The sequence below is a fragment of the Festucalex cinctus genome, chromosome 1 (assembly GCF_051991245.1).
Source record: "Festucalex cinctus isolate MCC-2025b chromosome 1, RoL_Fcin_1.0, whole genome shotgun sequence".
Classification (NCBI taxonomy): Eukaryota; Metazoa; Chordata; class Actinopteri; order Syngnathiformes; family Syngnathidae; genus Festucalex; species Festucalex cinctus.
In genome coordinates this window covers 64565259-64590695 of record NC_135411.1, presented here as the reverse complement: position 1 = coordinate 64590695, position 25437 = coordinate 64565259, and the positions used below count along the sequence as shown (strand labels likewise).

The 25437-nt window shown below is 40.8% G+C and overlaps 2 protein-coding genes across 9 annotated transcripts in view; one reads left to right on the top strand and one right to left on the bottom strand.

Annotated features, from left to right (window-relative positions):
• Positions 1-1854: 1854 nt before the first annotated feature.
• xpnpep3 (X-prolyl aminopeptidase 3, mitochondrial) lies at positions 1855-25414 on the bottom strand. Of its 6 annotated transcripts, none has more exons than XM_077502318.1 (12): positions 25308-25414; positions 21763-21885; positions 20011-20133; positions 19350-19537; positions 17337-17556; positions 13276-13460; positions 13039-13101; positions 11633-11746; positions 10629-10714; positions 10335-10518; positions 3845-3965; positions 1855-2551 (listed from the first exon to the last, which is right to left on the bottom strand). In XM_077502318.1, exons 2-12 carry the CDS (start codon positions 21833-21835, stop codon positions 2385-2387), a joined length of 1524 nt encoding a protein of 507 aa, XP_077358444.1. In that variant the 5' UTR covers positions 21836-21885; positions 25308-25414; the 3' UTR covers positions 1855-2384. The 6 variants fall into 6 exon arrangements, with proteins under 6 accessions (XP_077358444.1, XP_077358453.1, XP_077358427.1 ...); XM_077502327.1 differs by lacking the exon at positions 25308-25414 and adding an exon at positions 22832-22945; XM_077502301.1 differs by lacking the exon at positions 25308-25414 and adding an exon at positions 22393-22535.
• Positions 22676-25437, top strand: part of st13 (ST13 Hsp70 interacting protein) — a 28385-nt gene continuing 25623 nt past the window's right edge. Inside the window, exons 1-4 of one of the 3 annotated variants that reach the window (XM_077502376.1) lie at positions 22676-22823; positions 23508-23648; positions 25083-25131; positions 25344-25437. In XM_077502376.1, the coding sequence (XP_077358502.1) occupies positions 23539-23648; positions 25083-25131; positions 25344-25437 (253 nt within the window). In that variant the 5' untranslated portion in view covers positions 22676-22823; positions 23508-23538. Of the gene's footprint in view, positions 22824-22927; positions 23141-23166; positions 23317-23507; positions 23649-25082; positions 25132-25343 lie in introns of those variants that run through there. The other 2 variants (XM_077502357.1, XM_077502366.1) reach the window with 2 other exon arrangements.

Below are 25437 nucleotides of genomic sequence, written 5' to 3'. Positions count from 1 at the left end.
GGGGTGGATGGTGGGAGGAAGTCTTCGAATGTGTTCGGGATACTCCGGAAACGCTCGTTCGACGCTCATCCAAAAAGCGACGGTGGCACTTGGAAGTTTTTTTTAAGTACTAATTCAATGCATGGAACATGAACATTGTAACGCAACAACACACTGGAGCCTCTCCCCGATGAGGCCATTTTTTTTTATACTTAAAATTAAAATATTTTTTTAAAGGAGTACGAAATGAGCAAAACACAATGTCCGTTTTAATAATTTCGCACAACGGGGGAACAAACTTATGCACACATTAAAATGCGTTCTCATAGCTTTGCCAATATGAATATGTGCAAAATCAGCCAATCGATGAACATGATGGTGGGGACAAAACAGTATTTTGTGTATGCGTGTGTTTACAGATTGGACAGGAAAATGTGTAATATGCTTAAAGCTGGAGTGTTTTGGCTGGCAAAAGACAACACATTGAACTAGCAATCATTCTTGTAGCTGACATCAAACAATTCTCTTAAATCATGATGTGGATGGGAAATATCTTGAATATGCTGTAGTCAATGCTCCCCTGGTCCTGATTTCTCCAACGTGCTGGTGTCCCAGTTTTTCTCCTGCCTTATAAGTCCAAAGATATCAACTCATTCACTCCCAGCCATTTTCAATGAAGCAACCTCCTTTGCTCTCAACTGTTTAACTGGATTGTAACTGATTTTGCAAGGCCCACAGAATATTGTATTCTATTGGTATAAAAAGATTAAACCTATCAAAAGAAAGATTAGAGTCTCGTCTTTCATCGGGGGGTAAGTATATTTGCATCTGTTTCTGTTCTCCAACAATTAGCATTAAAATATAGCTAAGTTTCATAAATATTCACATTCCTGATGAAAACACTGACAAAAAAAAAAAAAAAGAGTTTGTTGCAACATGCCCCTGGGTGATCTCTTATACTAGGTTGTTTTTTGTTTGTTTTTTAAATAATTACTATTGCTTTAAGGCACCTCTTCATGTCAGAAGATGCATCAAAGTCTCCTGTATGCTCTTGCATTAAAAAAAAACAAAAAACAAAACAAAAAAACATTTTTTGGAGTAAAGGGCAAAGTATTAAAAAACATGTTTACACATTTTTGGCTTTGAATGAGTTAAGATGTATATGTCTTTTTTTTCGTCGTTTTGTCATCCATACTATATAACGAGCCTACTTTGAAAGTGCAGATATCCATTTTCAAATTTAGGAAGTACTAAAATGTCATCAGAAAAAAAAAAAATTCAACTTTACCGGGAAAATACTCAAGTACAGTAAAGATGTATTGGTACTTTCAATATCACCTTGGTCGAAATCAGACTTCCATGTATAACATATATGGTGTAAGTCCATATATATGAATTTACAGTTTAAACTGCACATTTATAGGTCATCATTAGATTACTTGAACAATGTCATTAATACCATATATCGTACAGTAGATCGCTGCTTAGTTACGGTTCGTGATTTTTCAAATTCACAATCTCAACTAGTTGCAATTTTCTGCAATGTGGGAAAATTAAAAAAAAATAATTTTTGTGGCAAAATACTGTCAACAGTATATTTATTGCATAGTAGAGTCATTGAATAGAGGCAATGAATGTCAGGGGGAAAAAGGGGGGGCGGGGGGAGAAAGCAAATAGCAAAGCAACAAAAACAAAAAAAACAAAAAACTACTTTATTCCTATGAAATCGTTCTCTTATTTTGGGATCTTTGGCTGAAGTCTGCACCCTGCATAGAGCTCTTTTTCTTTTGGATTACTCTCTCTGTATATCAATGGACTAATTCAACATCAGCAATTATGTGCAAGAGCAATGTTGTCACATCATATTAAAGATCATGCGAGTCAAACAAATTTATTATTTTGTAGGCCAGAAGCAATATTGTAAAAAAATACATGTATACAGATCATGTTCTGGAAAAAATTGGTCAGACAAAATACAAACACTCATTGCCCTGGCATGATCCTTGCAGGCTTTTGCAGGAGACGAGATTATCCAGCAGCACAGAACACCTTCACATTCGGAATTTAATGTGAATCAATGCAGATTAGCATGAGTTGCGAGAGAATAGCAACCACATGCAAATTTTCTGACATGTCTGTGTATGCAACACTGCAGAATTTATGTGAAGACATACATGACAAATCAGTTGCATTAACGTTTTTAGGTTTGGATTTGAAGTTCAGGGTCGGGTTTCACACACTGACAGCACCATAACAATGCAGTAGATGTCACATTGTTAAAGCTTGTGTATCGTGATAAATTTTGAGAAAGGGTGTGTATAAATATAATGTATATGTCCATAAATATCTTCATCCAAAAAGTGACCAAGGTTTTGCCTATCATCACTGTCATGTCTCCTCCTGCCCTACCTTTGGGCACAGGCCCGCTCTACATCAGCAATGGTCTTTGGGGCGTCAGAGGACAGAATTAAGGGCCCTCCCTTGTCCCGTATCAGCACGTCATCCTCGATCCTGATACCCATGCCACGGTAACACTCTGGGGCCTGCTCATTTTCTTCACCAATATACAACCCTGTGTTAAGAAGAACACATGAAAGCAGATACTTCAGGAGCAATAGAGTAAGTGTGGCTTAAACTAGTGGATTTGCTACTATCAAGGTAAAGAGTCACTATAGCACCATCAGGTGTCATTGAGATGTACATTCACTTAGCAAAACGATTTAAATAATCTGATTTGCATGCAGTTTAAGAACCATCTTTCAAAGTTCTGAAAGGCTTTTTTTTCCCCCAGTGGATATTTCCGGATGACAGAGTGGACACTTGAAGCTTGACAACGTCCAACTACACACATAATATAACAATCAAGCATAAGTGTAAATATTCTGCAATTTGCCACTTTTTTTAGCCTCCATTGTAGAAAGACAAAATGCCAATGCAATGTCGCTGGAAACAGTGGCAGTTACCCCATAACGACGGGGTGGAAAACAATTTTAGGGGCATGCATTGAATATGGAAACAGAATATCCATCATCAAAATGACTTCTTTTATCGAATAACTTGTTCTGGACAGTAACGCCATAAAAAAGATGTTTATTTAGTAACATTTAACACATACTATTGTTAGCAGTGCAGTGTATGGGGCATGCCAAAGTCATGTACTGTACATCAAATGAAAAAATGGTCAAAAATGAAGGAACCATTTTAAGAAACATTTTTGTACTGGTACGTTTGCAAATGTCTGGCCACTTATAGTAATACCAGCATTTCATTATTTGGCTACATTTTCATGACGGCAGCGATTGTGACGAGGACACCAAAGGCACTTTTAGCGTAATTGGACCCTAAACGCAAACATATTGGTTTTGATTAAATGTATTAACAAAAGTTTGTATGTTTGCCAAACACAATGGCCAACAAAAATGATTTCGAAAGATGGGCCATTAGTTGGCAATGCCATTTTGTAAAGTGGCCATCAGCTGCTTGTCCTATCAGGATTGATCTAAAAACGTTTGTACCCATTGTTGTTTTCCAATATTTTGTATATTGAAAATGACTTACATAAGTCATGCAGCCTAAATAGACATGGACACATTGAAGGATGATCCATCTTCCGTTTCTCCAATTTCAAATACTCCCGTATTAAGTGTTCTAACCGACATGATTGTGCTTTCTTTTTCAAAAAATTTACACATTTGAAAATAGATCTAGAAGCTGTTTTCAATCATGTTCATTTTCATGCTCCAAAACTGTTGATTCCCCGAGATTTGGATTAAATCATAGAAAACGAACCAACACAAATTAGGTTAAGCTCTTAAGATAGCCCAAAGGAAAACAGAGCATTGAGTTCCTAATATCATAATTTTACCTGGTTCTATGGTGATGGTCATTCCAGATTGCAGAGGTTGTGAGCGGGACAGTTCTGGAGTATCATGGACATCCATGCCTAAGTAATGTCCAACATGGTGGGGGCAGTACTGCCTCGCAGCCTGGGAAGAGGATAAGAAAAAACCTGAAGTTATTGTCAAAATGCAACACTCAGAAATACCATTGACAATTTCGTCATGAAGATGATAGAACCTTGGCAAAAAAAGGAGGACTCATTCTCAAAGCATGTGACATGGGAAGCAACAAATGGATGTAAAAAGATTACTTTACCATGACAAAGCATTCTGGATGCCAAATGCACGCTTAAGTGTTGCCATAATACCAATACAGCATTTATGTAGCAGTAGATGTGTTTGAACTGACAAAATGTTGAAGAATGTTTTACATAGTTGTTTTCAAATCTCAGATTAGATCAAATTTAGAAATACCATCAACAACTGTTAAAGTTTAACATAACTTTGTAAATGGTAGCTTAGCATTCACAAAATACAATAACATTACAGTGTGTAGAAGTTTTTGACTTATCAATGTTCATTCATTTTAAAGTAGACCTAACGCGAGCTTTGCAGTGACACCAACAACCATCATCTGGATGCCCTAATATTAATATCACAATATTTGTTCCCCCGAAATTTGGACTTATTGTAGAAATACAGGCTCCATAAAATGGTTTACTGTGAGAGCGAATCTTCAAACAGGCGGATTTTGGTGGGCGAACATTCACTACGGCGGCACGGGGCCTGCAGCCACCGCGAGCCGCCGGGCAGAAACCAGCCAGGGTGGGGAGGGGTTGAAAATTGTGAGGGTGGAGTTCGCTTTGAGCTAATGTCATATAAAGCCGAAAAAAAGTGGGGTTAGTGAAGTATAAAACCGATCTGCTAATACAGCCCATTTGACAAGGGAAACAGATGGTTTTCCTCACAACTCTGGGGACTTAAGGCCAAGATACACCAATCTGACATCGGGAGTCGCACAGCGTTGGGGCAACGGCATGCACCGTCTGCTCAGTGTATAAATTACTGTCGGACTCGTAAATTCGGATCTAGGTGGAATACATCGGGGGCGGGGTGGGTGGGTTTACAGTAAATTCGACATGTTGAATCGATGTCAGGAGTCGGGGTATTTGATCACTGTGATTGGCTGTTAGCTATAGCGAATCAGCGCACGGGGCAAGAAGAGGAAGTGACGAATGCGCATAAACAGTATTGACACGCCTTCAGGAAAAGTGCCTCTGGATTGGCAGACCAGGATGGTGGTCCTCTTTTTGGAGGGTATGTTCCAACTATAGAGGGATCACACTCCTCCGCCTCCCTGGTAAGGTCTGTTAGGGGGGCTGGAGAGGAGGGTCCGTTGCAAACTCGAATCTCGGATTCAGGAGGAGCAGTGTAGTTTTCGTCCCGGCCGTGTAACAGTGGACTGTCTCGACACCCTCAACAGGGTCTTCGAGGGTTCATGGGAGTTCGCCCAACTAGTCTATATGTGTTTTGTGGACTTGGAGTAGGGATTCGACCCCGTCCCTTGGGGAGTCTTTATCGTTGTTGCTTAGGGAGCACGGTCTACCGAGCCCACTGATACGAGCTGTTTGGTCCCTTTACAACCGGTGTCAGAGTTTGGTCCGCAGAGTTTGCAGTAAGTTGGATTTGTTTGTTGAAAGGGTCCGGTTTGGTGGCCTCAGCATTGCATCTGTTTTTTTTTGCAAATGATGTTGTGCTGTTTGGCTTCTTCACGCCCCTATCGCCAACTTTAATTGGAGCGGTTCATAGCCGAGTGTGAAGCAGTTGGGATGAACCTCCCAAGTCGAGACCAAGGTGTTCAGTCGGAAAATTGTGGAATGTCTTCTCTGGGTCGCGGATGTGATCTTGCCCCAAGTGGAGGAGTTCAAGTATCTTAGGGTCTTGTTTAGAAGTGAGGGCACGATGGACCGGGAGATTGACAGGCGGATCGGTGGAGCGTCTGCTATGATGCGGACTCTGTATCGGCCTGTTGTGTTAAAGCTACTCTATGTAGGATTTCCCCCCAAAATATCTTAACAATAGCCTTTTTATTTGACCATTTATGACTGAAACATATTCTAATTAGTAGATCAACATCTTCGCTGTTCACAATGGGTACTCCTACAAGCCTCTGGGCAATATTATTTAGGAAGCGTCTGGTCCGAATCCTTCGAATTTCCCGCCCTCTGTCTGCGGGATGTGACGTTATTCGCGTCATCGTCAGTTGTTTCCTGTCGCGCGAAGACGGAACTAGTACAGATTTTCGCTGCCCCAGACACCCGCTGTTACTCCGCGGAAGGCTGCTCAAAAAAAAAAAAAAAAAAAAAAAAAAAAAAAAAAAAAAAAATGAAAACAATGTCAAGTGCCACGAAAAAAAAAAAAAATCTAAACTTGATAGTGACCCGCGCCGAGAACGAGAGTGAACATTGGTTTGACATTTCAGCGGTGGAGAGCGTTGAGATCGGACTTGGATTAGAAAAGTGATTCACAGCTGGCTTTCTTTCTACTCCAAAAGGTAAGAAGCGAGTATATTGACATTGAGAAGAAGATGTGTTGTTTTCAAATAGCAGTAACCTCAAGATCGATCACTTCTCGGTCGTAACTATTGGGGTGAAAGTGAGGTGGACGGCAACATTTAGCGTGAAAGGGGCGGCAAAGTTGAATGTAATAGAACAGAATGACTTTATGAAGAACAGACGTTCCATTCCACGGCGTTTCAATCAGGCTAAATGTCGCCTTATTTTCCTCCGTGAAAACAGCCTATTGTAGCTACATTATGCTAACGGAATGTGAACGGTACTACTGAATGGCGATAACATTCACGGCCATATCACACTAAGTAGTGAATGGGTCTATATGTTTTTCACAATCGTCAATTTCCATAACTGACAGCCCACCTTTCGGCTCATGCACAATGACGCTAGCCTGGGGGCGACATACACTAATAATGACTAGAATCAGGTTGACGTCCGTCGAGCGGGGTGACTACAATATGTAACTGCATATTAACATCGGAATGAGGTCCAATTAATTGACGTAATTTGCACATCGTTTTGGAGTACAGCACAGGACTGGACTTCGACCGACTAAAGCAATATGATCTGCACGTCCCGTGGACATCAATTGTTTAGTGAGGATCGAGAGTCTCATTCCGTGAAGTGGCCAGCTTTGTATAACATTATAAAACTTCTTACCTCTGAAAACATAGTTTAATTGGATATGAAGAGCCCAGTCTTCAGTATTGAGGTCGTGCACGTACGAGTGCGCGCAGCGTGTACGAGCGTGCAGTTTGTTTTCAGCCACAGGTGGCAGTAGAGATTTGAAATTTTAAATCTTACATAGAGCTGCTTTAATGAAGGAGCTGAGCCGAAAGGTAAAGTTCTCAATTTACTGGTCGATCTACGTTCCTACCCTCACTTCTAGTGACAAGCTGTGGGTCATGACCGAATGACCAAGATACTGGATACAAGCAGCCGAAAGAGTTCCCCCGCAGGGTGTCCGGGCTCTCCCTTAGAGATAGGGTGAGAAGCTCGGTCATCCGGGAGGTAACTCAAGAGTTGAGCTGCTGCTCCACCGCGTTGAGAGGAGCCAGCTGAGGTGGCTCGAGCATCTGGTTCGGATGCCTCCTGTACCCGACCCAGGGCATACTGAAGAGACTGTCTCTCAGTGGGCCTGAGAACGCCTTGGGATCCAAACTAAGGAGCTAGACGAAGTGGCTGGGGAAAAGGAAGTCCGGGCTTCCCTGATGAAGCTGCTGCCTCTGCAACCTGACTCCGGATGAGTGGTAAATGGATGAATGCATGGATGGTCTAGTAATTGATAATTATATTACATTAGTCACGCCTCACCTTACAGAAAGCTGACATGTTTCACCACCATCTTTTTGCTACCGATACCCAAAGGAGACAAACTTAGCAAACGTAGTAATGGGTGGTAGGCTTGTGAAGTGTGGTTTCTCTGAGGCATCGTAGTACGTGTGATTCAAAATGCATGTGTTAAGTTGTTGCATTCTATTAGTTCATCACTAGATAGCAAAACTTTCTACACACACCGTCCCTTTAAATGATTTAAAAGATACAAGTGTATTTAACTTAACTGAATTGTTCCACTTTAAAATAAATACAGATATGTATTGAATCGTCTTATTGGAGAGAGAGACATCTATTAAGGAAATGACACATTTACAGTACTGACAAATTCATTCTTATGAATATAAATGACAACACGAAACCCGTCTTGTCTTTTGTTGAATCATAATCTGATTTGAACAAACATTCCACTTTAAAAGCCTTTAATGGTCTGCTCGACCATTTGGTAGACCACATTTTGAGTCACTATATTCTATTGGAAAATATGTTGAACTGAACTTAGCCTGATTGGGCCATCACTACCACTTGGTTGAGGTATGCCAAGCACAAAATAACCACTAGAGGTCACTCTACTTTTTGACAGTTAGAGCTTTCAGTGATCCTTGCCATTAGCAAGTGAGAAACTTGCAAATCACTGCTGACATGGGCACTATCTTTGGCTGAACTTTGAAAGATAAGTTGCTTTTTTCATCATATTTTATCATCTAACATGTTACTTAGCCAAATGTCAGTTGATGCAACACAAAAACATGTTATAAGGGTCAAATAATTAATTTAAAAGCATGCTTGACCAAATGGTTAAGATGGCTGTTCATGGTAAAAATTAGTATGGCTGGACATCTCAACCATATGGTTACAGGTCAGTGAAGTTGTGCTAATTTCACGGACATTTCCAATTTTCTACACAATAAAAACACTTCTATTCATACATTGTTGTCAATATGTTTTAACTATAGTGTTTTTATATTGAAATTGATTGATAGGCTGTACAAAAAAACCTTGATGATGGTGAGTCATTTCTTTATCCTCCCTCTATTTGTTTTTCGTGAAAAAAAAAAAAAAGATGGACGCTAAATCATTTTATGGTTCAAGGCCAAGGAATTTTCTGGCCCTTGTACTAGTAGATCCTCAAGACTCTGAGGCTGATCTGTCATTCTGATGATGAAATTGGGTAACCTGATTATCTGCCCAATCAAGCAGAGTTGTATGGTGAATCCCCTGAATCTATGGATGAAGATGAGCTGCCCTCAACTAGCACACCTGCTAAGAGGAAGAGAAAGGGGGAAAAAATACCCTAAAAACAGTAAATGAAGAAATGGATGACTATATCAATTCCTGGCAAGAAGAAGAAAACGACTGAAAAGAAAGAAAAAGAAGCCAAATGAATTTTGGAAGCTATTGTAGATATTGAGGACATTAGGTTCCTGATTCAAATCTTGAACACCCTGAAATGGTCAAGACACCCTTTCAGTACTTCAAAATGATCTTCACAGATGAGATGATTCAACATATTGCTCATCAATCGAATTTGTACTCTGTCCGAGAGCTGGGGGATCCAATCAAGACTAATCTTGCAGAGATCGAAGATTTCCTGGCTGTGCTCCTTTTTATGGGTGTTTTTGACTTCCCGGCCATGGAGGACTACTGCCACTCTGCATCAGGCTTTGATGTGACAGCTGATATAATACCACAGTCAAGATTCAAGCACGGCGGCATGGTGGTTAAGTGGTTAGCATGTCTGCCTCCCAGTACTGAGGATGCAAGATCGAGTCCAGACTCCGGCCTTCCTGGGTGGAGTTTGCATGTTCTCCCCGTGCCTGCGTGGGTCTTCTCCGGGTACTCCGGTCTCCTCCCACATTCCAAAGACATGCATGGCAGGTTAACTGGGCGCTCCTAGTTGTGCTTGTGTGTGTCTGGATGGTTGTTCGCCTCTGTGTGCCCTGCGATTGGCTGGCCAACAGTTCAGGGTGTACCCCGCCTACTGCCCAAAGCTAGCTGGGATAGGCTCCAGCACCCCCACGCCCCTTGTGAGGCGTATGCGGTCAAGAAAATTGATTGATGGATGGAAGATCAAGCAGATGGATTTTTGTGCAAAAACACGAGAAAGCCTCTTTATTACAATAAATTTGACTTGACATCAATTAACTTTTTTTTTTTTTTTTACATTTTCCTCGTTAATTTTTCTCTTTTCAGGTTATTAACATCAATTTAATGGCTATTGCACATTATTAAATTTGTGACCATCTACGTCCATCTCAACCATTTGGTAGAGGCTCATATTATAAAAACTAGGGTGCGTGTAAATATAATTTTCATTTATTTTTGTTAGTGGTCCAATAACTCAAAAAATATGAAAACAAAAACATTTTGTGTTTTTTTTTTTCTTGGAGTGACCATTAAAGGGTTAAAATCGAACGGTCCCTAAATCATATCACAACCTATGTATCAAGATACATACTGAATCATTTTTCATTGGCGAGATGAACACCTCTACACTTCACCCTAAACATTTGAATACTTCATCATGCCGGAAAGGTCTTGAGTTGACAGCTGCACTCAGCATGATTTGCCCATGCATTAAAAATGACATCTTAAAAAGTTTCATTACCTTTAGTACATCAGCATCACTGGTACCGGCCTTGACGATGCCAAGACGCTTAAGCTGTCTTCCCAACAGGGCCAGCATGGTACTGTAAATGTGGTCAAGACTGACACCTGGGGAGCACAAAGATAAACAGGAGAGCTGGACCTCCAGGACGGCTTCATAAAGTTCCGCCTGGTGAGTGCTAAATCTGGAAGGTGGGGTTATAAATAATAATAAAAAAAAATAAATAAAAAAAAGTCAGAATGAGACGGCAATAACAGGAAAATTGTAATTTTTAATTTGGCATGATTAACTTACTTCCCATTTACTGGCCATGTTCGGGTCACATCACTGACATAACCAAAATATTCACAACCACCATCAAGAAGCACCATTTCACCATCCTAAGGAAGAAAAAAAGAATGTTGAATCATGGAAAGCGGCCATCTTCAACCTATTTATGCATCATGGAATGCCTTAATGCAAGAAATTTGATATGCCCACATAATAAAGTACATAATGAATATGAGTCACTCCAACACAAACAGTGGGTGTCTTGATCTTTCTCTTCATATGGCAAAGAAGTTTTGAAGGCATCATTAGCCTCATTAGATAGCCAAGCTGCACATATTATTCACAGTGGGCTTGGAGCATGTGAATCACCCATATGATAATCCAGTAAGTAGGGCTCTTGGTACAGTAGTTTATTTTATGGGGTTTTCTTTTTTTTTTCTGACATTACAATCATCTGCTTTCCTCATTGGGTTTCTTCCCTTTTCTAAAAAGATTACCATCCCAGGGGTTTCTGTTTTTTACTCATTTAAGCTGGTGTTATGCATCAAGACACGGCGGATGACTGGTTAGCAGGTCCGCCTCGCAGTACTGAGTATGCAAGATCGAGTCCGGGCTCCGGCTTTCCTGGGTGGAGTTTGCATGTTCTCCCCGTGCCTGCGTGGGTCTTCTCCGGGCACTCCGGTCTCCTCCCACATTTCAAAGACATGCATGGCAGGTTAATTTGGTGCTCCGAATTGTCCCTAGGTGTGCTTGTGTGTGGATGGTTTTTCGTCTCTGTGTGCCCTGCGATTGGCTGGCAACCAGTTCAGGGTGTACCCCGCCTACAGCCGAAGCCAGCTGGGATAGGCTCCAGCACCCCCACGACCCTTGTGAGGAGCAAGCAGTTCAGAAAATGGATGGATGGATTATTCATGGATGGATGGATTAAAAGACACACGTGATGAAAAGGATTTTGTCATCATTCTGAATAAAAGTCCAAGCAGACTCACATTTTAAACCATTTCTGCATAGCCATGTTCCACTGTTACCTTAATGATTTGGTTGTTGTTGATGTAGTGCAGAGTATTGGCACGATTCCCTCCGGCAACCACAGGTGGATAGGCCAGGAAATTAGCACCATGGATGCGGTTCTCAAAATCAAACTGCAATTTTAATGATACATGTTGCATATTTAGGTAATGTTTGGGGAAAATCGTTTGATTAAACAGAATGACACAACTGGTGTTTTTCTATTTACAATGTACTTGAGGTTAAATTGGACAAACATTTACTTGTCGTGCCATATTCATCAGTGCCAACTCCTTGATTGCTGGTAGCCTCATGCTTTGGGGTATGGGCTTATGTTGTCCTTGATGTATCTTATTTTAGCTATCTATGCAGATTTAAAGGAATATGTGGGTTTTTGTGACACGATACTTGTCAATTGAGAATGATTTTGTAAGCCATATTGTGGTAAATGTCTAAACGTAATCTTCCTAAATCTGGCTGGCCTTGGAGGCATTCTGTGAGATAAAAATTTACAAAGCGCACTGACCCACTGGCTTAGAAAAATTATTTCACAAGTTCTAACCACGGGTAGCCTGTCGAAGGTTGCAAATCGGACCAACGAATTAGCACAGTAGGGAAAGAGTCGGTGCGCAGTGGGGAAAGAGTACAAAAGGAGGTGAAAACTATAAAAATGTCTTGTCCGCAAGATTTACGACCAGGCAGCTACACGTGAGCTCGCCAAAACATGTGGTTCAAACAGAGGGCAACTTTAAAAGTAGGTTAAAGGGTACGGGCCTAAATTTGCATGGAATAACAGTGCCCCCAATGGTCACGAAATAGTACTGCACCAAGTTAAACTCCTATCTTGTGGTGCACTCTAGTGGCCAAAGAAATTCATATGAATAATTAGGCTAATATGTAGAAGTGAGCATATTTTGGAGTGGCCAATAATGTTAGTTACCTTCAGATGTTACACCCTAAGAAAAGGTTTGGGTGTGGATCTAGTAAGGTTATAAAAACTAGTCTTTGTTCTACGGACTTCTTCTCCTTTCTGGCCAGAATATATGTCTTGTTTGTATGTCTCAGTCAAATAAATCATTGTGCCTACAGTTCGAATCCCGGCCCGGACTGTTAGTTTTCTTCTAGATTCTGAGTTGTTAAACCGAATACAAACGAAGACTCTCCCTCCAACACCCGGGATGCAAAATATACGATCATTCTTGAAGAGGACAGTGGATCCTCGATATCTTCACTGAGCGTCGGCCTGAAGGAAGGGCAATGACAGCCTCCCCCAGGACTGTAAATCCCAGGACGGCCGTCTACCTCTCAACGGGCTGACGCTCCATCACCCTATGCCCACAACTATTTCATAGATGCTTTAGATGGGTATAGATAATTAGTCAAAAGTGATTGAGTTAAATGAAAGAGCTTTAGTTTGTCAAGCTACCTTAGCAAAGAGAACCGATTCATCCACATCTCCATGAGATAGAGCCATCGTCCTCCTAAAAGCCTGAAAGGCAAGTTGGATTGGTGTGATTGATTGAAAAGTGAATGAAAAGTAGAACAGAAGCAGAACAAAATAGTTGTTAAAAGCAAATTATTTAGCTCTTGAACATTCCAGACACTTCCCACAAATGAGATTTACCTGCAACTACAACATCTCATATTTACATTTAACACCCACCTGCGCTGTGATGCGACCTGCTTCCTGCATGAGGGCCACTTCCGATGAGCTCTTAAGAGCCCTGAGCGAATGAATGAGGGGACTTAAGGGGCGTGGCATTGGCCCCTCCTCCAGGACGGGACTGACATGTACTTGGTGGAGTCGAGGGTTGGATGGATGAGAATTGTTATACCACAGCGTCGAGCCTGAAGGAAGATGGCAGTAGAAAAGAAAGCATAGAGTTAAGTCAGTGGTGTCCAAACTACGGCCCGGGGACTATTTGCAGCCCGCCATACATTTTTCAGTGGCCCGTGACATATACTAAAAATGGCATTTGATTTAGTTAAAATTAAAGAACAATAAATAAAAAAAATGTTTGGAGACGGTCAAAGTAAGAAGAGAGGGTATTGAAGAAAAAAAAAATCAGTTGCCACTATTAAAAATAAATTGGTTTATAGACACACTTTAGCTTTTTTCTATATATGCAAAAACACAAATTTGTACAATTTATCTTCACAACATTACGTGGCACTTCTGATTTTCTGTATGTGGCCCTCACATGATAAAGTTTGGACAGCCTTGAGTTAAGTGGTTTCATAATTTACATGATTAAAAATTGACACGTTCATCTAGGGCTGGGAAAAAAAGTCGACCAAGTCGACTAGGTCGACTTTAAAAATAGGTCGACTGGAAAAATTCAAGTCGACGCTCAGCCCGGAACCATGTTTGCGCCGTCACCGTCCATGTTTCACACGGACCTTTTATGCCGCCGCGCAGAGTGTGTTGCGAAATTCAGTGAGAAGAAGGCGGACAGAGTAATATTTATTTATTTATTTATTTATTTTTTAAATGACTCCTGTTTGTTTGGTCTGATTGGTTGTTTGAATTTGGAGGTTGCACAGCCGCCATTAGCGTAACGGCGCATACAGTTCTTTTACTGCAAGTGTATATGTACACTCGTACAGTATTTACAATATTTATTAGTTAAGATTATGTCCTCATTGGTTGCACTATTTTAAAATGGAGGAAAAGCGAATGGATAAGAGGACAGAGGTACAGGCTCTTCTAAACATTTGGGAGAGGAACCCCGGGTTTTCACCGGATGCGGTTGGGTGCGGTGCGTCTTGACTGCGTGCTCCGGACGGGTCAATTTTTTTGTCAATCCACACCGGCTCCGCACAGCTGCGGTCCGGCAGCTCCGTCGCCGCCCACTTCCCAACGTGTCTCGCGGGACCACGCGCGCGCGATCATGTGGCATTTCACAACGACAAACATACAGAAAGTCTGTGCTCAACAGAGAAGCAGAAAGAGAGGTGGACTTCTTTTGATTTAACCTTTTCTTCTTCTTCTGCTATGAGATTCCATGCAGCATCCTTTTTTTGGTTGTCCTTGTAAAGTATATTAATAACGAGAGTCGGGTCAGTGCGGGTCCACTCTTTATTTCTGTCTTCCGCGTCCGGCTGCCGCTCAGTACGGCAAGCGAGACGGGCACAACAAGCAATCGCGAACATCAAACTCACAATACATTACAGTCCTTATAAAAAGGATGTGCCGTGTCATATATTATTTTGTGGTTTTCCACCTCCAATATAAACCTCTCCTCGTCCATGTTCGCTGGTGTCTAAACCGTGAATGAGCACATGGCCCGGCGACGCCACGTCACGTTTTGCTGAAAAACTTGCGAAATAGGAGCTGGCGAGTGTTTTATTCTGAAAGGTAACCGGAAATTTATTTTGAAACTGCCTCGGTCTTCCTGTCCCGCTCGATGTGTTTTGTGCTAGCTTGCCATTTGCCGGAGGCCTACCGCTGCGGCGTCCGGCAAAAATAGAAAATAGGTCTATCCTTGCGGAAGGCTTGCGGCACGCCCCAGGCCTTCCGCAGTCGACACGCAACGCACCCGCAAGCGGTGTAAACTGCACCATTCGAATGAATGGAATCTAATTGCTTGCGTCGCCGGACCGCACCGCAACAGCACCGCAACCGCACCGCAACCGCATCCGGTGTAAACCCGGGGGAAGACAGCACTACTTTGAATCGGAGTCACCAAGCCACCATGCACGTTATTACTGCCAAGTTTGGTTGGTGAGGTGAACAGCTAAAATGCTCACACAACCCTCAAAAAGTCTGTAAAAGCTGCAAAGATACACCAGGACTTTTAAACGCTCATGGATCAGTACAGCGGCATGACTGCCGAGTGAATGGGACGGCCAAATCGACGCCACGGTTCATAGATACCGGAGCAATAACATGGATTCAGCGCGTTACGGATAGACAAAGGTAAACACGACAATAATGTTACAGAAATGCTTGTAATATTGTCATTTTGTTTGCTCCCTCGTGTAGCGCTTGGCAGCTGCTTAATTGTGTGACTGTCACTTTGTATTAGTCAGCAGTTATTTATTTTGCTGCGACCGGCAAATCTCCTGCAAGCGTTATTTTGCAGTGAACACTCGGAACGAAAATTCTTCGCCTGCCGTGAATACCACGATTGCTTATAGATATTCACAAGCGTGTATGATTAACACAAATGTGCACGACCAGTTCGCTGCGGCGTCGTGGTGGCCGTTTTGTCGAGTCAAACACATTTCACTGCTAGTTAGCTTAGCGTTTCACGGCAACGTAGGCAAAGTTTTTCCATTTTTCCACTCACCGGTCCGTGACAGAATAACCCCCCCTCACAAACACGGCTTGAATCGCAAAGCCACGTCATCTTGGTCGCGAAAGAAGAGCTTATTCTCCTCGGCGTCAGTCAAGTTCTCTGACAAACAAAAGGCTTTGAAAATAGTGGAGATTTGCTCAAATTTAAATATCTTTGTATAACTCATCGTGCCCCTATCATGTAGCAAAACCTTTTGCTATCTTTTTTTGTTCTCTTTTTCTGTTTGTTCTGTATTTTCTTGAATTGTTTCAATGACGACGTGTAAGTTGTATTGTTTGCAATAAAAAAAATTAAAAAAAAATAAAAAAATTCTCCTCGGCGTAATAAATAAATAAATAAATAAAATAAATTGTATGTGAGTGAGTGCGTGCGTGACTGCGTGCGGGTGCGCCGCAGTCAGACTAAATTAAAGACTATTATTGTACAGGAAATATAAGGAACAATGGGTTTTATATACAGATTATCCACTCAATTCAACACATGTTCAACATTTGCGGCCTCAAATCTTAGAATAAAAATACTACTAATAAAAATATATATATATATATATATATATATATATATATATATATATATATATATAATTTGAAAAAATAATTAGGATAAATACATCTTTGGGACACTGGTAATATTTAAAATAGAACGTATTTATATGTTTTTAGTAGAAAATGACTTAAGCAGTAGATAAGGGGTTGTAAGCAGAAGTTATGGAGTGTCGTGCATGTTTATGTTTTTGCTCTGGCTTAAAAAGCTCATCAGTAAGTTTTTGTGCAGAACGATGCACGTAGTCCAACATAACTGTGCGGCTAGCTTTACAACTGATTTATAAGGTGCTAAAAACTGAGATATGCATTGTTAAAGGGATAATTGACTCATTGAGCCATTTTCAACAGTATAGAGAAAACATTTTGTATCTAATGTGATGACTTCATATTTATTTATTTATTTATTTATTTTTTTTTAATGAACAATGCCTTTAAAAGCTAATTTTGCCACTTGCAGTTGACTGAAGATGATATCATGCATACTGAGGAAATCGGTAATGACCAATCATGGCTCAGTTTGCTGACCAAACACAGAGAACAGGTGAGCCGTGATTGGTCGCTACCTATTTCCTCAGCAGGTGATGTCATCTTAGGTTGACAGCAAGTGGGAAAATGTGTTTTTAAAAAGGTATTAATTTAGCGGAAAAATAATGAAGTTACCAAATTAATTCTGGGCAAGATATTTACTTTTCACTGTTCAAAATGGCTGCACGTATCCCTTTATTAATGTACAACACTGAATAGTCAGTCATGTTAGCGCAGACACTTAAGCTAACAACTTATTAGAGTGATAAATTCCATCGGTCATTGTCTTGAACGAGAATTCAAGTGTATGGAACGGTCTGAGAGGAGGACCTGTATCTTTACACTCAACCCACCTTTAAGGCTTTTGAGCACCAAACCAAGTTCTTCTGTGCTATGAACCCTCTCTATGCCAGTCAAAGCAGCAGCTCCATCCTTCCCGGATCGCGGTCCATCCCACAACTCCCTGCCGGGGTCTCTGCGAGAAACAAATAAGATGGCCTGGTCTGGTCGGCCTTTCCCATACAGAACCAAAGCACTGTCGGGCTCCAAGATGCCACACAGGTAGAGGAAGTCCTGGGCAAAATTTGCAAGGGGTTGATTGTCAAATGCAAAAATTGAGTCTCATATTTGAAAGCTATATTTATATTTAGAAGACTCAATTGAATATTTTGAATTGGAACCTCCAAAGTCAAAGGTCTCAGATATAATACAAGTGGGAAGTATAATAGTAAAAATATGGTACACAAATCTTTGGACTGCAGTCATGTATGACATCACATCTTATACCGGCGTATTGTGCGTTTGTACAGCACAACACCTGTTCAGAGGCCATCATATTCAGCTTTCTTTTCACTTTCTGTTTAAAGAGGAAGTCAAGTCAAACATGTTATTTACAGTAATATGTTCTATGCGCGCCACTAGTCTAAACAGCATTCTGATTAATACAGAGTTTGTGGAATATAAGAAGCAGAAAAATACACCCTTTTCTGTATCCATTTCAGCTGTCGGCCATTTTGCCATTTGCTGTCGACTGAAAATGACATCACAGTGCCTAAGGGCGTAGGACGGTTAACTACTCTCATGGTGCACTTGTTTGGTCATGTGACATTTTCAAGACGAGCACTTGGGCACTATGATGTCATTTTTAGTCGACAACATATGGGAAAATTAGATGGATAAAAATGGGTGAATTTAGCTACTTTATTAATAAACTCATTCACTCTCAGCCATTTTCACTGAAGCAACCCCCTTTGCTCCCGGCTGTTTTACTGGATTTTGACTCATTTTGCTAGGTCCACAGAATATTGTGTTCTATTGCTATAAAAACATTGAACCTATCAAAAGAAAGATTAGTCTCTTCTTTCATCAGGGACAAAAAAAAAAAAAAAAAAAAAAAAAAAAAAATATATATATATATAAATAAGTATAGTTGTATCTAGGGGTGTTTAAAAAAAAAATCGATTCGGCGATATATCGCGATACTACATCGCGCGATTCTCGAATCGATTCAATAATCGGCAGAATCGATTTTTTTTTTTTTTTTTTTTTTTTTAGGATTCTCACCTTGAGCATGGAAGAATGTTATATGAATGGAACATTAAGCCTTAATATTTTATTTTAATGCTGTTCAAACATGAAACAGATTACAACCTCTATAAGACTGAAATTTCAGATAAATAAATAATACATTTTCATATAAATCTTACACTCTACAAGCTTACTGATTAGTATTTTCTAAATTTGAATGAAAAAAATCGCAACAATCGACTTATAAATTCGTATCGGGATTAATCGGTATCGAATCGAATCGTGACCTGTGAATCGTGATACGAATCGAATCGTCAGGTACTAGGCAATTCACACCCCTAGTTGTATCCGTTTCCATTTCTCAGCAATTAGCATTTGCATTGGAATATAGATAAGCGTATGTTGACGATGATAATGATAACTCATTATTCACATACCTGTTGAAAACTGTCAAAAAGAGCTTATTGCAACATGGCTCCGGCTGATCTCTTATACTCTGCTGCCACCTGCTGGCCGTCTTTTTGGATAACTACCATTGCTTTAAGTGACCGCTTCATGTCAGAAGCTGTATCAAAGTCTTCTGTATGCTCTAGCATAAAAAGTATAAATACATTTTTGGGAGTGAAGGACAAAGTATTAAAAATCATACTTATACGTTTTGGGGTTTCAATAAGTTAATATTCCACCAACACAATATTAATCAGAATACTCCACTAGTGTAGGTGCATAAAACATTGCCTATAATTCTGTGACAGTCTGGCACTGGAACAAATTGTTTCTGGATGACCCACATTTGACTTCAGAGGTTCACCTGTAAATTAATATGAATGCAAGCAGACCTGGTTCTGGTGGAAGGGATAAGGTATGTCATTAGTCATGTAGCGGGTGGGATGGGACAAAACGATGAGCACATGGGTGCTGGACGAGGCAGACGGTCCAAGCTTGTCCGACTGGGCCTCGATGAGGGAGGCGAGTCTGTGGCGACGAAGTTCATATTCTGTTTGGCTCAGGCCAGGCGTCACCTCACCTGAGAATCAAATAGCTATCCTGTTGATCAATGTTGGATTTTTTATTGTCTGAGCAATTCAATGCACTGTTATTAGAAGATATATGGGAATTTAGCATATTAGATCTTAAAAAGGAGTATGGGGCTTCCCTGGCATGTAGCCTACCTAAAATTGATGGCAGCCCTTTTTTTTTTTTTTTTTTAAATTATAAACATACCACTGGAAATTTGACGTTTGTTTATATTACACGTGTCGAGATCCGGTCCTCGAGGGCCGTAGCACTGCAGGTTTTCTAGTCTTCTCTACTCCAACGCACCTGATTCAATGATCAGGATAATTATCAGACTCATGCAGAGCTTGCTGATGAGCTTAAATATGAATCAGCTGTGCTGAAAATGGGAGGCCTCGAAAACCTGTAGGGCTGCGGCCCTCGAGGGATTCAGTTTGACACCTATGGTTTATAATAATGAACTAGTAAAACAAATATATTCACCATGTTTGATTAGGTGTGGATGAGTGAAAGGGCTCGGCTGGCCAAGGTAGCGAGCAGGAACTGTCTTTGGTTTCAGGTCTCCCGGTTTCAAAGAAATGTTCCTGCATGGACACCACACATGTCCTACAAAGATGGACAGAACACATTTTCTTTGTTTTTCCTTTCTTATTTTGGGCTACACGGCTCATTGGTACAATGGTTGTCGCCCAACCCGGATGTTATGAGTTTGATCAACAACCCTAAGTTGTGACCATGTTAAAATGTTTTTCAGCAAGATACTGAACACCCAGTTGCTCATGATGCTGCGTCATCAGTTGGTGAATGAGGGGTCAGTGTGTCAAACACTTTGAGCACCTTCTCGGTGGCAAAGAATTATACAAGTGAATGCCCATTTATAATACCAAGCTTATTTCAAATTGGTGAATCTCACTATTTTTATGGCAACTTTAACTTACCTTCCACAATTTGTGATAAAGTATATCAACAAGATTTCTTAAAAACACATTTTTGATGGAATTCCTTAAAATATTCATTCATCCACCCATTTCTATAGTGAGGAAAAGCCTACAAGAAGTAGTATTAAGTTGACTTTGTTTAAACTGAGGAAACGGCATAAGACAGTCACCAGGCAAAGTTTAAAAATTATTTCCTCAGTTGTAACTTGAGTCCGTGTTTTACATAAAAGAGTCGTTTTGAAACCTTTGCTACTGTGTGGAGCCACAGAGACTTTGAGTGTGGTCATGTGACTACCTGGCGCCAAATGATTAGTAAAATCTAGACAAAAGTCACTGGTGGTTACGTTGCAATAGTGAAACACTGTCTCACAGTGACCGAGGCACAAGTTTAACTGACAAACCAAAATATACAGTGCATGGGCCACCAACCTTTTTGGAAATGTGAGATAATTCTTGGGTATTGATTAATGCGTGCGCAGGAGACCAGAGGAAAGGTCAAAGAAAAGAAAGATAAATCAAAGTGAAATCCAGCACCAACTAAACACCACCTGCCACCCACATGGTTACAAAACCAGAGTCTTACGTCAACCCCAGAAACCTCTAAATTCCAACAAATGAAGGAGACCTCAAGAGACCAGAGGAAAAACTAAAGAGAGGAAGGAGGGAAGGATAGATGAAGCAGAGTGAGATCCACAGACACCAACACCCACTGATTCAACGAGCAATGAGAGGGAGAGGCGAATTCTGTTTGAATTTCAGTAGATGCTGGTGTGATTAATGTAAGGGGCTACTAGTTTGATACAATTACACACTTTGGAAAATAACAAATGTGATCAACATAATAGTATTATATGTTATTATTCATAATTAATATGAAGACGCCGATTATCTTAATCATTTCAAGCTAAATTAAGAAACAGATCAAGACAGACAGACAGGCAAAAATGTGGACAGAAAGAGCAATGTGGAGTTTTTGCATCATGTTCACAATAATTTTGCAATGCATATCAACCTTTGCATCACAAATGCTGGGAATCGAATTTAAAATATTATTTATTAATATTTCATTTGAATAAAATGTTTTTGCAAATGAGTCTTGAGAATGTGCAATTTGTGTCCAGACTTTAGGGACACTAGTTAGTAGTGCCACTGTAGTTATCCACAGGTACTCTTATTTATTTTTTATTTTTTTTTAAACAAAAAAAAAACAAAAAAACGTGTGTGCTACCTTTCAAACTGGTTTGCTAATTTTGTCATCTATTGAGTCTGACGAAGAAAAAATATAATTTAAGGTCACCTCGGATCCAGCGTGGTCTTTGCAGGAGTGTGACAGAAGCCCTGAAGAGCACACTACCACCGGAGGACATCATCGTCGCTACCTCACGACCACACAGGTCACGGACACATGCCGTTTCGTTAACTACAGAGGAAATAGAAGTTGTCAAACTACGGATATTTATAGGACACTTACAGACAACATCCAACTTTGCAAAGTCAAAGTGTTCTACACAACTCAAATCCAATTCAAGTCAAGTCAATTGAGTTGACAGCTACCTTGCTTGCTAACCGGGTTGCTAACAATCTTCTAAATGAGGTAATTTACACCCTGAGTTTTGCCTTACAGATGCTTGAGCCAGCATGTGTCTACGATTGGTCGCTTCAAAGAGGCATTCAATGGACCTAGGAAATTACAGTTTTCCACATTTGCCATAGGACTTGGTTGACCAAACGAACGTGTTCTGTGTTCACATTTTACTTTGTTGAAAGTTATACTTCCTTAATGCAATACAAGTAAGGCAACATCATACAATGATGTATGAATTATTTTATTTAGTGTAAACTTCATTTATGTACAACCTGGTATCCTAAACTAACCAAAATTAATCTTCCATGATAATCAGACGATTCACAAATGATGCGTATTTACCACAGGTCTCGAACTCCAGCCCTCGAGGGCCGCAGAATTCCTGCATGTTTTAGAGCAGGGGTCTCCAAGTTCGGTCCTCGATAGCCCCCATCCAGCCTGTTTTCCATGTCTCCGTCCTTCAGCACAGCTGAATCTAATGATCAGCTAATCAGCAAGCTTTGCAGAACCCTGATAACGATCCCGATCATGAATCAGGTGTGTTAGTGGAGAGAAACATGGAAAACAGGCTGGATAGGGGCTCTCGAGGACCCAACTTGGAGACCCCTGTTTTAGAGGTTTCCCTCCTCAAACACACCTGATTCATCAGCAAGCTCTGCAGGAAGCTGATAATGATCTTCTTTATATGATACAGCTATGTTTGCGGAGAGAAACCTCTAAAAACATGCAGGACTGCAGCCCTCGAGGACTGGAGTTTGAGACCTAAATGAATGGTAGCCACCTTGTCCCCCGAAGTTTCAGCACACTTGTGACGCCTTGTGGCTCTGGATGGATGGATGGATGGATGGATGGATGGATGGATAGATGGATGGTGCTGGGCGATATGCATATGGCCACAGCTGTTGAGTCGTATTTCAGACATATGCCCGTGAGACAACGATCGGGGCACGAATAAATTACTTTATTTGAGGTTGTCTGATTTAGTGCCTGAATGAAAAGATAGGAGCGACGCCTGCGCCGAGGAAGCAGATTTGCAACGTTCTTTCTTTCTTTCTCACATTCTGTGTGAATTCTACGAGTCCTTGCACAGGCACGTTTCTTTTCATTACTACTAGCGTCAATACTTTAACATACGATCTGTATTTCTTTTATAACCGGTAAAGATAGCAGTAAGCTAACATTTCCAACGGGATCATGCGTCAGATATGCTTCTTCTTGTCTCTGGAAACTTCTGTCTTGCCCTACTGCCATTATCAATGACTCGCGGTACAAATTGATTCGTTTGTTAAGATAATGTGTTCAAGTTGAGTAATTTCCCACCTAATTTTTTGCGGACATAAATAAAATTATGTGGACGTGCGTTAGCATGTAACTGCTAAGCTATCTAACGGTAATCCGGCATTGCGCATAAACTTTGTGAAGTGCTTGAAGTGGTTTGCTTTTGTGTTGCCACACAGTGCGTGTGTGTTGGGCGTGACAACGAGAAGCATGGACTCTCGAAAGGTGGCTGAGTTGAAAGGCTTCGTGCAACTATGCGAGTCCAATCCCGCCATCCTGCAACTTCCCGAGATGGCTTTCTTCCGGACCTGGTTGCAGAGGTCAGTTGTGCTAAAGTTGACAAGTCACTGCAATTTGTGTCTTTAGTGTTGTACGCGTTGTTCTAATTTAAATATAGGCCTCAGTGGCCTCAGTCAATATATGTCTCAGTCACACACACACACACACACCCCCACAGACACACACACACACGCTTGACCACGTGCTCGCCAGGTCTAGGTAACTTGCAAAATTTAAGGTACACCCGTATGAGTTGTTGAATATTTTGTCTTTTCAAAGTAATTATGCAAAGTTGTTATTAATGGACTTGAACTACTCAACTGAACCGCAAAATTCACAGCATTGGCTTGATCCATCAATCGACCAATACATTTATTTCCTTCTTCTGTTAGAACTGTTACTTGAACAGTTGATTAATAAGTGGTGTATCGCTTTAATGTTAGCAAACCAATCATCACCAAAATTCATATGCCCATCTCTACCTATGCCCATATCAATCTCTGTAAATATCAAAATGATCGCACGAATATCTGCGATTTTATGGTTATTATCGACTTACTCTCCATAGGTATGCACTCAAAGCTTAATGTCGCTTTGAGAAAAATTCTTTATGGCTATAAAATCCAAAATATTGAGCTGATTTGTTTTTTGATATTTTCAGGGACTGATGTGGAGGTGTGCGTGTGAACTTTGTTGGTGGTTGGCCGTACTTTCCTAACATTAAGCCACATTCGGCTTTCTCTCTATAGTGAACATCTATGGGGATGAAAAAAAGCATATGTCTATAAAATCCAAAATGTTATGGCGATTGCTTTAATATTTTCAGAGGTTGACGTGGACATAAGCGGAGATGTGCATGTGAATTTTATGGACGATTTATAAATGTCTTCTGACATTAAGTGATGTTAAGCTTTTTTACATGTGGTATGGACTGTCCCCGCTAGAGTAGTGAGGCGGTGACGCTCCTCGATCTCATTATTTCATTGAGACGTCTACTATGATGTCACACCATTGTCGCGGGTAATAAATGAACGTCTGTTGGACTGAATTTCTGCTGTCACCTCAAATTTCAATATGTCACGTCGTCTTTATTTATATTGCACTTTCAAACAGCATTAGCTGTCACAAACTGTTTTACAGAAACACAACAAAACAAACATAACACATTAACAGCAATACAATCACAACAAATAAACATTTTTCCATTCCTACTACATACTTCTGTCAGCAGTTGATCAGAGACGTGATCGCAACATGCATGACGTCACACACATCTGCTACAAGCTAAGTTTGCCTACAAGCTAGCTCATAAACACGCAGCTGCCGCGTCTGTGATGAGCACCATACACACAAAAAGACTTTTCCAGTCCCATCGAAACTGCTTCTCTTCCAAGCTTTTGTGGGCAATGATACTCACTGAGATGTTTTGCATAAAATTTTGTATATTTCACAAGAATATTGTGTCCACTCTGCAGCATGGGTGCAAAGATACCTTCGCAGTCCTCCCCGAAGGGTCATTGCCAGGTAGTGCATGAATTGTTTTCATTTTGTCATTTACCCAAATGTAGCAGGCAGACGTTCAAATCTGCATAGGTGTTTTAGTAGATGAGTTCAGTTATTTTCACTTTGTGTACTCAACATGCTTTGTCCTACCACCACAACAGATATATACAGATGTATAAATGATTGAAAAGATTTACCGTATTTGGTTCATAGTTGTACTCTCTGGCTTGCAGGGTGAGTGTCCCTGTGGTCCTCCTCCGACATCGACCGCTTCCCCGACTGAGCCCGAGCCTCCCCTTCCCACTGAGAGTGAAGAGAGTGAACTTG

Excerpts from the sequence above, each read along its gene's own strand:
- xpnpep3 (XM_077502301.1), bottom strand. The coding sequence starts at position 22,438 with ATGCAGGAATTCTGCGGCCCTCGAGGGCTGGAGTTCGAGACCTGTG. Across the intron at positions 13,102-13,275 it reads CAGGTCGCATCACAGCGCAG|GCTTTTAGGAGGACGATGGC; the intron begins GTGGGTGTTAAA and ends CTTGCCTTTCAG. Across the intron at positions 11,747-13,038 it reads AATCGGTTCTCTTTGCTAAG|TTTGATTTTGAGAACCGCAT; the intron begins GTAGCTTGACAA and ends TTAAAATTGCAG.